General features: G+C 44.2%; 1 protein-coding gene across 1 annotated transcript; it reads left to right on the forward strand.

Annotated features, from left to right (window-relative positions):
- Nucleotides 1-657: 657 nt before the first annotated feature.
- LOC113456090 (ETS domain-containing protein Elk-1-like) lies at nt 658-8,032 on the forward strand. The gene is made up of 2 exons (XM_026779497.1): nt 658-2,170; nt 7,012-8,032. The coding sequence occupies exons 1-2, from the start codon at nt 989-991 to the stop codon at nt 7,174-7,176; spliced, it is 1,347 nt and encodes a 448-aa protein (XP_026635298.1). The 5' UTR covers nt 658-988; the 3' UTR covers nt 7,177-8,032.
- The last annotated feature ends 5,933 nt before the right edge of the window (nt 8,033-13,965 follow it).

Below are 13,965 nucleotides of genomic sequence, written 5' to 3' on the forward strand. Positions count from 1 at the left end.
ATCTCCCGTGCCCATCTGTTGTAGGGTACTTCCCACTTTCTCTTCTATCATCTCCTTTAGTTTTAGAAGCTTTTATCAGAAGCCATGCCTGTACACTATGCCCAGTATTAAGGTGAGGAGCTTCTAGAACAGCTGTGTGTATGAGCTGCATCGCCAGTGACTGGGGGGTTGCCGCTAGCTCCCTTCAGAAATGAGTTTAAGGCTGCTGGAGCCTTAGTCAAAATAGTTACCACAAGTCCCTTCTTCTGCATGGCCAGAGAGGTAGCTCATCTTTTCAATTTCATCAGCTTGAGGAAGGATGTAGAACCACCTTTTACCATAGCAAACAGTTGGGTTAGTCGGTGCACTCGATGTGCTGGTCAGAGGTAGCAATTTCCCCTTTTCCTTGGAGTGATTTTCCTGTCACAACCTTCTCCTAAGTCTTCCATGTCCAGGCTGACCGGACCCCCTCACCATCCACAACTGCCCAGTTAGTTGGAAACTCGGAATGGGAACTGAAACCCCCAAAAAGTAAAGATGTGGAAAGGGAACAGAAATGGGATAAGAGGAAAGCTGGGTTAGGAGGGACAAAATGAGCACTTCCGGCATAGGTAGACAACATTGGAAAATAACAGAGAAATTAGAGAAACCATGAACACTCGCGAGAGGGTTTGGCGAGAACACTGCTCATTTCTGCTCAGCAGGAGTGGTTGGCGCCGTTGTGTTTTGCTCTATACTTAGCCCCGAAGAAAGCCTCAGAAAACAATGGTTAAATAAAGCTTTTGAAAATGAAAAATAGGGACGGGAAACGCAGGGGCGGCTTCCGGGTGCCGGCGCTGCCGCCGCTGTTGCTCCCCGGCCGCCGCCGCCGCCGCCGCCGCCTTGGAACCCGGGCCTGGGGGGCGGTGGGGCCTCGCATGGAGCCCCCGCCCCCCGGAGCTGCCGCCGCCGCCGCCCCCGCCGCGCCACACGCAGGTCCCTCTGGAATGGCGTAAGCACGTCCCTAGCGATGGACCCGTCGGTGACGCTGTGGCAGTTTCTGCTGCAGCTTCTGAGAGAACAGGGGAACGGCCACATCATCTCTTGGACCTCACGGGATGGCGGTGAATTTAAGTTGGTGGACGCAGAGGAGGTGGCGCGTCTGTGGGGGCTGCGCAAGAACAAGACCAACATGAATTACGACAAGCTCAGCCGGGCGTTGCGGTACTACTACGACAAGAATATCATCCGCAAGGTGAGCGGTCAGAAGTTCGTCTACAAGTTCGTATCCTACCCAGAGGGTGCAGGGTGCTCCACTGAAGACTGCCCACCCCAGCCTGAGGTGTCTGCAGCCTCGACTGTCGCCATGGCCCCTGCTGCTATCCATGCAGCCCCAGGAACACCCAAGGGTGCAGGAATAGCCGGCCAAGGTGGTTTAGCACGCAGCAGCCGGAACGAATACATGCGCTCGGGCCTCTACTCGACCTTCACAATCCAGTCCCTGCAGCCACAGCCACCACCACCTCTGCATCCTCGGCCGGCCTCAGTGCTCCCCAACACTACCCCTGCAGGAGTACCAGCACCTCCCTCGCGGAGCAGGAGCACCAGTCCGAACCCCATAGAAGCCTGTTTGGAGGCTGAAGAGGCTGGTCTGCCCCTGCAGGTTATCCTGACTCCACCCGAGGCCACAAACCAGAAATCACAAGAAGAGTTGAGTCTGGAGCCAGGTTTCGGCCGTCCACTGCCCCCAGAAGTGAAAGTGGAGGGACCTAGGGAAGAACTGCAAGCAGTGGGGGCTGTGGGCTTTGCTTCAGAAACCGTCAAAACGGAGCCAGAAGTCTCACCCTCAGCTCGGCTCCCAGCTGTCATCATGGAAAACACAGCCCAGGTTTGTGGCCTCTCTGCCTCTGTCGCTGAGATCGCCCAACCCCAGAAGGGCCGGAAGCCCCGGGACCTGGAACTTCCACTCAGCCCAAGCCTGCTGGGTAGCCCAGGACCTGACCGGACTCCTGGATCAGGAACAGGCTCCGGTCTGCAGGCACCAGGGCCAGCACTGACGCCATCCCTGCTACCCACACATACCTTGACCCCAGTGCTGCTGACACCCAGCTCACTGCCCCCCAGCATTCACTTCTGGAGCACTCTGAGTCCAATTGCACCCCGTAGTCCAGCCAAGCTCTCCTTCCAGTTTCCGTCCAGTGGCAACGCACAGGTACACATCCCTTCCATCAGCGTGGATGGCCTCTCGACCCCCGTGGTGCTCTCCCCAGGGCCCCAGAAGCCATGACTCCACCACCACTCCCTTTCTGGAGTCCCTCCATCCATGCTCCTCAACTCTCCAACCAGCCATCTCAAGGAGAAACAGTTCAACTGATAGGCTCATGCTCTGCTCGTGGTGGGGTGGATATTCCTGGGAAAGAGAGAATCTTTCACTAACTTCCACCCAAAATAGACAGCTTCTTTCTCTCTTTTTTTTTTGCCAGCCTCCCAGTGGCCGCCTTTACACGTCTCCTACTTGAATGGTAGACGTGGTTTATTTATTTATTTTTTGAAGGCCACTGGGAAGAATCTGGCCTAACCCTTTTAGGAGAGTGGGTAAGACATCTCTCCCATTTCTTCCCCAGTTTTCTCCCTAAAACAAGACAATCAGGGTATGGCTTGAGAAGGACCTTTATTTATTTCTCAGCCTGCCCTTGGAGAGATGAGGGTGCCATGTCTTTATTTTGCAACCTGGGTTGAAGAGCTAGTTTGTTTTGTTTTATTATTCCTGGCCATATCTGAGTCCAGGAAGCACTTAATGGTTTGGGAGTGGTAGCCAAGGAAGAACCACACTGTTCACACAGGAAGTGCTACCTCCCCAACCTTCTCAGTCAGCTTGTTCTTTCTCAAGTAAGCTTTCAGCCAGGGAGGAATACTCCTCTTGTTCTTCCCCTGAGAAGCCATTCCTTTGTCTCCAAATTCCCTGGGGGCCTGCCTATTACCTCCCAATGGAGGGTTTTTTTGGGGGTGGTGGTCCCCGTCTGGGGGGCCCCTCCAGCCAGTACTCCAGGGCTCTCTGTCTCCCATCTTCTTCCATTTTGATAGTATAATCTATTTTTAAATGGGGCTTTTCAATAGGGGAGAGGGAAGCATCCCTTCCTATATCTGATGGGTGGGTAGGCGGGTGGGTGGGAAGTAAGGGATTTGGAGGTGGTCTTCCTGCCAACCCCAAGTGTTTATTTTTGATACCAAATGTGTATTTTCAGCTCCCTCCCTCCCAGCCCCTCAATATCCTGCGGGCAGGTGCAAAGGACCCTTTTAAGTGTCCCTGGAGTTGGGAGGGAGGAATGGGGAACATGAAGCCTGTCTTGTACCAATTCTAGGCTGGAAGGAATGGATTCAAAAAACTCCCAGGCTCACCTCCTGTCAGCACTGGCCCAGACCAGGCCTGAAGACCTGGGGGCTGGTGATTTGGGGGACGGTGCTACACTCGTCTCCACTATTTGTTTTACTTCCCCAAAATGGACCTTTTTTTCTAAGAGTCCCAGAGAATGGGGAATTGTTCTGTAAATATATATTTTTAAAGGTGTTGATGAAAAAAAAAAGAAAAAGAAAATGGAAAATAGCCGTGTTGGAAGCTCAGAGCACCCCTGGGGCAGAGGACCTTCCATCTTCCTCAAGCTGGGGCGGCAGTAGAATGATTGTGAAATTCCGCCCTTCTCCCACCGCCGGAAATTTAGCCCGGCTCCTTATGAATTACATTGCTTAAGAGCTAGTTCCAGGACAGGAACCAAAAGCTACGGAGAAATCCTGTCTCGAAAATCCAAAAAAAAAAAAAGAAAGAAAGAAAGAAAGAAAGAAAGAAAGAAAGAAAGAAAGAAAGAAATACGTTTTTGAGATGGTTTTATTTGGGGTGACCCACCCTGGGGTTCAGTGGCCTTGTTGCCTTGGCCTAGGATTATCGCTGCAAGCTACCATTTCCCACCGGCTTTATTTTATTGATATTAACATTATTCCATTTCATTAAACTGGGAGGCTACCCTGAGGGTGGCAGAGAAAGCTAACAGATGGGTAGTTGCAGGTTGAGAACTTTGTGAAAAGCCCAAGATACATCTGGACATAAAGGAGAATGGTGATCATAAGGTTTATTGAGCGCTCTGAGCATCCAAGACGTGGCTCTGTAAGCACAGTGAACGGCATTACTTAATTTTCCCTCGTAACAGCCTCAGGAGATACTGTAATAAAACAGATTCAGAAACTAAAGAGAGAAAAAAAAATGAACCTATAAACTATAACCGTGCCATAGCAGGGGCAAACGGCCTTCCCTTGGTGGGCCCCCCTATGTGCGGCAATCAGGGCCCTGCTGTCCTGGGCCCCTCTGTGACTGTTCTTTTCACACAGTGTTCTAAATTCTAAGAAGAGGTGTTTCTATTCCTTCCTCCTTTCTTTGCCTGGAACCATTTTTTTTTTCACATACAAAATTAGAGTGTTAACAGAGAGACACAGAAGGTAGGGCCTGAAATGATTTTCAAGGAAAAAGTAGTTGGATTCTCTGGCTTTCAGACTCGAAGGCTGTGTCCAGACCAAGAGCTTATGCAGACGTGGGAATCTTCCGCTTGTGTGTTGACATCAGGCTGTGTGCTGCCCTGAATTGTTGCATGTCTGTGAAGTAGCGGTTTTTCAGACAGTGCCTATTGCGACAGGCTTGATTGCACAAGTAGCCTTTGACTCTATACTTTGACTTTAAAAAAAATCACATTTATTTATTATTTATGTGTGTGTGTGGAGTGCGCGCGCGCCTGCATGTTTGTGTGTGGGTGTCTGTTGTCTCTGTGAGTCTCTGTGTGTCTGTGTATGGATGCATGCGTGTAGGGGTCAGAGGACAAGCTGCTTCTCTTCCCACCATGTGGATCCTGAGAATGGTATACTCAGGTTATCACATTTGGTGGCAAGTACATTGATGCACTGAGCCATCTCCCTGTCCCCTTTGACTCCATCCATTTTGAGGACAGAGAATAGGTCTGCACCCAACTGGCCCTATGAATGCCACTTTGTGTCCGGCAGCAACCGCATGGTATAAATTGATCAACGACTTATTCCTGGGAATAGGAAGGATACCACCCTATAAACATCAGGGTGAACTGGTAGTGTAGAACATATGGTTGCATTAAGAAAACTAGGCCATGGGCTGGAGAGATGGCTCAGAGGTTAAGAGCACAGGCTGCTCTTCCAAAGGTCCTGAGTTCAATTCCCAGCAACTACAAGGTGGTTTACAACCATCTGTAATGAGATCTGGTACCCTCGATGCCAGAATACTGCATATATAATAAATAAATCTTTTTAAAAAAAAGAAAACTAGGCCTGAGAATTTATTGAACACATCAGCCCAGAAGAAGGTTGTAATTCTCTCATTTAGACTCAATAAAGACCACAGTGTGAAAGACCCCCAGTGTGGGGAGACTCCTGCTCAAGTCTCAGAATAACACCCTCCACCCCCCAGGAACTCATGAGAGACCATCCTTGCTGCAACACAGGAGGTGCATTAAGGCTAGTGGGTACCATGTGATTACTAAGTCTTGGTTTCCCCATTTTCAAAAGAGGAACAGCAATGCTCAAAATTATAGAAGGTGTTAGAGAGGGCATAAAAGGCACACATTCAACTAAGCAGCAACCTCCTGGCCCATAGTCTGTAGGTTTATGCATTGAAGAATGCAAAGGGTCTTCATTTCAGAAGGCAAAATGAGAGTTGTGCATTCGAGAAGCAAAATGATGTACTACGTATGGACGGATGTGCTTGTGAGCACACACACTCTTGCTTGGTGCTTCCTCATTTCACGATCTTAGGAAAAGCAGAGAAGATGATGCTTAGGGATCGGTTACAGTTTTCATGTGATTACTTATCCAAAGGTGGAGGAGGGGACTATGTTTTAAGATCTAGCAAAAGTAGGATCATCTGGGTAAGAAGACCGATCAGAAGCCACATCACTGACACTAGTGAGAGAAAGTTGTCTAAGTAATACACAGTAAGTTCTTTTGCTTGCAAGAGACAATGGATGTATTAAGCCAGGCAAGATTCCTACAGGGAAACAGATGGGAGCAATGAGCATCTCCAGACTGCAGTCTTCTTGAATGGCACCATGCACCAGGTGAATCCAGTTGCCCAGAGAAGAGCAACAGAAATTGCATGGTAATTGCTGTTCCTCGTAGACACCAGATTTGCAGGATCAGAAGCGGGTGAGATGGGGTGATGGAGTCCAAAGGAAATGCCAGGAAAGCACTTGTTCCCTCTCTTCTCCACATGCCAGAACTACCCAGAACACAGGGAGACGTAGAGACCCGTGAATTCCATTCCTCCTCCTCCACGCAGAACCAAGAATTCCTTCAGAGCTACAAGGATCTAAAATTTCTCCCTTTGAACTCAGTGCATCTATACCATCAATCACTTCCATAAATATTCTTTGAATTTCTTATTTTCTGTTCTTTAACCTGTACTCTTGCACATGTCCGTGATGGTTTCTCCTTTGTCTGTATATTGCTCAGTTCGGCTTGAGGACTGGGACGTGTGTCTTCAAACAGCCCACGATAAGACACTCTCTACTATATTTTTACCCACGCCTCATATACTTCCTTTCTTCCCGTGTTTTCCTTATCTTATCCTTAGTCCCTCTTCTTTTAATTTCCAAATTATAACTTTCCACTGTCTTCAAAATCTCCAAAGCCCGTGGGTACTAACAGCATCCCTGCATTCTTTTCCCAGATACGTTTTTGTCCTCTTTTTTCTTTTGTAAACACCATCCTATTCTTATCCTTTCTCTCATCCACCTCACTTCTCTCCCACATATGACCTTAGTGATGAGAGTCTGAGTACACACCACTATGCCTGCCTTTTGTCCTCCAGCATCGACCCAAGCCTTCAGGAACAAGGGTCCTTAATGGAAATGTGTCAAGGGGGAAAACCAGGGATGAAAAATAAAGACAACAAAGAGAAGCTGGGACTGGCAGGTTTTGCACAAGCTGATGACTTCTCTTGAGCAGGATTAATAAGCAGCACAGTTCTTTACATACTGTTTGCAGGAGGAAAATGTCCAAGGCCGGCAGAGAGCTAAATCCTTGTTGGCAAAGAGAACACAGGATGCCTGGGACACAGCTGCCATAGGACTGATAACCAGAGGGAAGAATCGGGTCTCCAGAAACCACAACCTTGACTCCTTCAAGGCCCTGGATCCAGTCCCAGCCTAGTTCTGGTCTTGGAAAAGGACACAGAACCACCTTTTTCTTTATTCTCTCATCAGGCGTTCTGAGGAAGCCTTGTATCCGTCTGGCTCTCAACAAGCGTTTGCTGAAGTCAAATGGTAACTATTAATTGGCTAGTAAGATACTCGCGTGGTGGGACTATCCAGCCAGTAGTGATTGCTCCCACAGCTAATATTCTCAGGACACCCTGAGCACCTGGACGGAGAAACTATTTTCTGAACCAAGCCAGCTCAACTCTAGAACAGCCAAGTCCCATGTGAACATTGCGAATAGTTCAACCGAAAGAATGTAGCTAGAAGAAAAGAAAAGAAACAAAAATAAATATGTGTAAGTCCTGGTGTCGTAATACATAAGAAACACAGACAGAACACAGAGAAACACAGTGCCTCCAACATCTGCTAATCTCACTGTCATGGCCTCCAGTGAGAGAAAGATGAAATCTTGGAGAACGTAAAAGAAATGACCATAAGTATGTGCAAGGAAATCAAAGAAGAAACTAAATTCCTGATCCAGACCGCAAACCAAAGGCTTACTGAAATAAGGAAGGTAATGTAAGGTGTGAAAGGGGAATTCAATGAAGAGATAGAAAGAATAAAGAAAAACCTACCTCGTGCTGGAAATAAAACATGAATTTTCTGGAGTATCACCCAGAGAGGGCTACTCAGACACAGGTTTAAGCCAATATAAAATTTTTCTTAGCCAGCCAGTGACTGCATTGGGTGCTTGCAGTCCCCGTGTAGCCCTGAGCCTTTCTTGGTGTGAGCTTTTAACCACAAAATATCCTGGGCTGACATGCTTCTTTTTTTTGAGACAGGATTTCTCTGTGTAGTTTTGGTGACTATCCTGGAACTAGCTCTTGTGGACCAGGCTGGTCTCGAACTCACAGAGATCCGCCTGCCTCTGTCCTGAGTGCTGGGATTAAAGGCGTGCGCCACCACCGCCTGGCTGTGGTTACCCATGGAATTAACAATGTGGGATTTCTGTGTTATGTTAAATAACATGATTGATAAGGGAAATGGATATTAAACCAGATTGTTTGTAACACTTCTATTTCCGATGGTGATTTTCTATGAATATGTATTGTTTCTATATTCCTGACATGTACTGCATTTTAAACACCACGTGCTACAGCAGTGAGATGGCTCAGTAGAAAGGGATGCGTTGTGGAAGCCAATACACAGTGCTTCTCTGCAGCTCCTGCCTCAGCTCCTGCCTCTAGTTCCTGCCATTTCAGTTCCTGCCCTAACCTCCTCCCCTCCTCCCGTCCTCCCGTGACAAATACCAATAGCAATGCAGAAAGAAAAATAAGTCAGATAAACCCTTTCCTCTCCAAGTTACTTTTACCATGGTGTTTCATCACAACAGTGCTAACCTTAACTAAGACAAAGAGCAAATATAAAATAATAAGAAGGCATGAGTGTGAATACAAACATATATGAGATGCAAGAAAAAACCCAAAATCTATAAATTATGGGCATATAAAAAGTAACAGGCAGCCTAATCTGCAGAGTGAGTTCCAAGACAGCCAGAGCTACACAGAGAAATTGCGTCTCAAAACAAAAATAAAAACAAAAAACAAACAGGAAAAAAGTAGGACATTGTTCTAACAGCATGGAAAATTTCCAAAAGAATCTGAATAGAAAATTCCCGAGTTAAGTAAAGAGATGACAATACAGAAACAGGAGGCACATGGAACACCAACTAGACAAGACCCGAAAGTTCCCTCCCTTTTCATATTCTAACTAAAGCTTTAAATATGGAGAAAAAAAGCAGCATATTGAAGGCAGTAGAAGGGAATCACCAAGTGACACATAAAGCCAAAACCACCAGAATAATAGGAGTGCCAGTTGAAAGTCTACAACTAACAACACTGATTGCTATGCCAAGAAAAATTACCCATCATTATTGAAGAGACATTTTCTATGTTAAATTTGGCTAAAGGACTTTATGAGCACTAAGCAAGCTCTACAAAAGACCCCTAAAGGAATTCTTTAGATTTAAGAAAAAAACCTAAATCCACCCATGAGGCCACAGGAAATAAAAAAAAATCACTTAAGAATAATAATCAAGCAAAAGAAGAAGAGGGGGGAACCCCAATACTACAAAATCAACAAAAAGAGAGGAATCAATATGTAGTTTTCAATAATAGCTCTGAAAACTAACTAGTCTCCATTTTTCCAATAAGAGGACAAAGACTGGTAGATTATATCAAAAAGAAGAAACCATTTTTGTCTTCAAGAAATGTGGCCCACAGCGAATGACGGATACTCTGGCAGGTAAATGTTGAGGGAATGATTGTAAATAAATGGACCTAGAAAACAAGTAGGTGTCATTGTTCTTACTTGACAAATACAGACTTCAAACCAAAGTGATCCAGGTACACAGGTGCATCCAATTCCATAAGATAAATACTACTAGATGTGAAGTCAGTGTATTGGTAATGTAATAGTGTGTGACTTCCGTACCTTATTTCCACCAACACACAGCTTTCTGACAAAAGTAAATTTAAAAAAACTACTAAATTAAATGGCAAGATAGATCAAAAGAATTTAAGACTTATTTATAAAACATTCCATCTAAACATTGCAAAAAAATCCACATTTTTCTCAGTAGCCTATGAAAATTCTCTAAAGTAGATCATATAGTAGAACACAAAGCAATATTTTTTTAAAAAATATAAGGAAACAATTTCTTCTATTTTATCTGATCACAAGTCAACTGGAGAAATTGTAGTATATGCACAAACTAATGGATATTAAAAAATATATTCTTGGATGACAAATGGGTCCCTAAAGACACCAAGAAGAAAATTTTAAAAATTCCTAGAATCAAATGAAAATAAAAACATAACATACCAAAAGCTATGAGATATAATAAAAGCAGCCCTAGAGTAGAGAAGCTGATAGCTCTAAGTGCCTACACTAGGAAAACTCAAATGAATAACTCACTCAGACACTTTAGGGCCTTGGACAAAAGAACAAGGCAAATTACAAATCAACAGCTGAAAGGAAATCAGTAAGACTGGATCAGAAATTAGCGAATTGGAAACAAGCTAACAAAAAAGTGTATACAAAGAATCAGTAAAAATGAAGAAATGCTTCTTTTATTTGTTTGTTGTTGGCTAGTTTATGGTGCTGTTGGTAGATGGGAGGGTTGGTCCTATCCACCCATCATGTCTGTCTAGGCACCACATTGGGCTTGTCAAGCTTGGCAGCGAGCACTGTTGGGAGCAGGTTCTTTGAGAAGGTAAATATGACCTGCAAGCCTTTAGCCAAACTAAATGAAAGAAGAAGTCCCCAATCAAAATTTAGAGCAGACAGGAAGCCATGACAACAAATACTAATGAAATTCAGAAAGTTATTAGTTTGTATCTAAAGCATATATTCCACTAAATTGGAAAAATCTAAAATAATCATTTCTAGATGAATATGACAAACCAAATTTAAACCTAAATGAGGCCACCAACAACAAAAATAACCAGTACAACACTCAGTAAGATAGAAGCTATAATTAAATGTCCCCCAACTGAAATAAGTTTAGGTTCAGAGCTATTTGCTGGTGCATTTTACCAGGCTTTTGGGGAAGTACTAACACCAATTCTTCTCAAACCTACTCTACCTAGTAGGAAAGGAGTGCCCATTACCAGAATATTTTGCAATGCTAATATATAAAAAGATGAAGACATAACAGCAAGAAAGAAAATACAGATTAGTCTCTCTGATGAGCACAGATGCAAAATTTTTCTTCAAAATACTTGCAAACAATTCAAGACTACATCAGAACTACATTCACCATAATGGAATTAACTTTATTTCAGAGGTTCAGGTATAGTTCAAGATGCATACATTAACAAATGTTATAAAGAAATGATCTCAAAGACAGAAATCCTATGGTTATCTCAATAGATATATAAAGGCTTTTGACAAAAATCCGACATCCTTCATGATGAAAGACCTAAAGCAGCTCAAAATAAGCTGGGCACTGGCGGTGCACCTCTTTAATCCCAGCACTCGGGAGGCAGAGGCAGTTGGATCTCTGTGAGTTCGAGGCCAGCCTGGTCTACAGAGTGAGTTCCAGGACAGCCAAGGCTATACAAAGAAACCCCTGTCTAGAGAGAAAAAGGAAGAAAGAAACTCAAAATAGAATATATATTATAAAACATAATGATAGCAAATTATATAGAAAATAATATATAATAAAGCCTATATATAACAAACCTCTAGACAACACTATATTAAATGGGAAAAATTTCAAAGCATTTCTCCTGAAATCAGAAACAATACAAGGGTATCCACTGGCACAAGAAGACAGATAGTGGTCCACAGAAGAGAGGAGTTCTCCAATGCGAGGCCACACCACTGTTGTCACCTGAGTTTTTTACAAAGACGTCAGAAATGAACACCGGAGAAGGGACAGCGTGTTCCACCAATGGTCTTTGCACATGTGGAGGAATGAGCAACACCCTGCCTCTCACTCTGCATAAAGCTCAACTCCAGAGAGATAGATCAAAGACCTCAGCATAAGACCTGGAACTCTCAACTTCTGCCAGTAACAGCAGAGAGTATACTTCAAGATACACACACAGACAACAGCTTTTTGGGTAAGAACCTGATTGCTCAGGATGCTTTTTAAAATGAAACTTCATGGCATTAATAAGATTCTGAGGGAAAAGACAGCCTAGAAACAGAAGAAATCTTTTCCAACTATACCTCTGGTAGAGGTTTAGTATCTAGAATACACAAAGAACTCAACAAACAAAACATGAAGAAAACACAAAACCTAATAAAAATGAGTTATAAGACTGAACAGAGAGCTCTCAAAAGAAAAAATTACTGCTGTGTTTGAAGCATCCAACATGACTAGCCATTATAAAAATGCAAATTAAAACTAATTTACTATCCCATCTCATGCCAGCCAAAATGGCTATCACCAAAAAGACAAAAACAAAAACAAAAACAAAAAAACAAATGACAGCCGGTGCTAGCAGGGATGTTAAGAAAGGGGAAAACTGATCCACTATTGGTGGGAGTGTAAACTGGTACAGCCACTGTGGAAATTGGTAAGGAAGTTTCTCAAAAAGCTAAAAATGGGTGTTCTACTCTTGGAGATGTACCCAAAGACCTCTATTCTGTAACAGAGACTCTTGCACGTCCCTGTCCATCACTGCTCTAATCTGTAACAGAGACTCTTGCACATCTATTCACGGTAGCCAGAAAATAGATCAGCCTAGGGTGTCCACAAGCTGAGGAAAAGATGATGAAAATGTGGGATATATACACCATGGAAATTTATTTAGCTAAAAGAAAACTGAAATCTGTGGCTGGAACAAGAAGTTATTGTAGAGAGTTAAATAGCAGGGTCCCAGGTAGGCAAATGCCTTGGGGTCTCTCTTACGTGTTTTTCACAGTGTTGGGCTAGAATCTCCAGCTGGGCCCCACTCCTCCCTCTCTAGCCCTGCCCTTAGAAAGGCTCTGCCTCTAAGGTTGCTGGCTCCCCAAGGCCCCACCCAAAGCTCTTAATTGGTCACAAACCCAGCTCGGGAAGACAGTACCATTGCCGGGCGCCTACAGAGCATTTAAACCCTCTCCTTTATAAGTCATGTGATTTCTCTCCTGCCCCCTTCCCCGGCCTCATTTCTGGGAACTGGGAGACACACCTGGAAGTGCTTTGTTCAAATATACCTGGTCTTTTACTGTTTGATTTGGCTTGATCTGGCTTACTGCGTTGGTGGAGAAACCTACTATCGTGGCACAGGAAAGTTATCACATAGCTTTGATTGTCTAGATTTATGTTTTTATTTGGGAATGGACACAGAAGCTAGAAAGGGTCTATAACAGTGGTTTTCAACGTTCCTAATGCTCTGACCCTTGAATACAGTTCCTCATGTTTTGGTAACGCTAAACATAAAATTATTTTCAGTGATACTTTGTGATTTTGCTACAGTTATGAATTATAATGTAAATATTTCTGAAGACAGAGGTTTTCCAAAAGGATTACAACGCACAGAATGAGAACCCCCGGCCTATAACGTAGGGGAGAAGAGGCCTTAAGGTGGTAACAAAGATGCAGCACTAGCAGGCGGACGTGAAGCTCCCTCAGCTCTAATTGACAGACTATGAAAGGCACAGAGTGGTTTAATCTGCCTTTCTGCAAACAGCACAGTGGACCCGATGATCAATATTCCTTTAAAGTGCCCAGGAATCGCTACAGATTTGACCAAAGGCAACTAAATAAATGAATTGTCCTTTAGGGCTATCACATCAAACCCTTTCAATGAAAGCAGTTTGCACAAATGCAGACCAAATGTGTCCCTGGAGGTCACTCTAAGCATTAACTATCCATCAGGAGAGTGTTTTTAAATGGAGAGGGTGGATGCATGTTGTTGTGGCTATGATCCTTCATGCTGGAGGAAGAGGAACAGCTTGAGGAGGAAGATTATCCCATATGACTTTGTCCTCTTCCCCCTCTGGACACAAACATACCCATAAAATCACTAATATTAGAAATTAAGGGGAGAACAGAAAGATTCACTGTTAAGTGCCTACGAATCCCACTTTTTTAAACTGGCTCTCAAGGGCATTGTCTTTGAGGAATATGAAAAAAAAACCTAAGACATTTACATGGACACTGGTCAACAAGCAAGATTGGAACACCAGTAATCATCTGTTGACACACACACAGAAACACACAGGCACATACATAGACACACACAAACACACAGATGTGCACAGACACACATACAGACACATACACAGATTCATGCACACAGAGACA

The sequence above is a fragment of the Microtus ochrogaster genome, chromosome 1, assembly GCF_000317375.1.
Source record: "Microtus ochrogaster isolate Prairie Vole_2 chromosome 1, MicOch1.0, whole genome shotgun sequence".
NCBI lineage: Eukaryota > Metazoa > Chordata > Mammalia > Rodentia > Cricetidae > Microtus > Microtus ochrogaster.

What these genes read in the sequence shown, in the direction of transcription:
- LOC113456090 (XM_026779497.1), top strand. Translation starts at nt 989, where the DNA reads ATGGACCCGTCGGTGACGCTGTGGCAGTTTCTGCTGCAGCTTCTGAGA. An exon ending in CGTCCAGTGGCAACGCACAG is followed by an intron (nt 2,171 to 7,011) that starts GTACACATCCCT and finishes TACTGTTTGCAG; the next exon opens with GAGGAAAATGTCCAAGGCCG.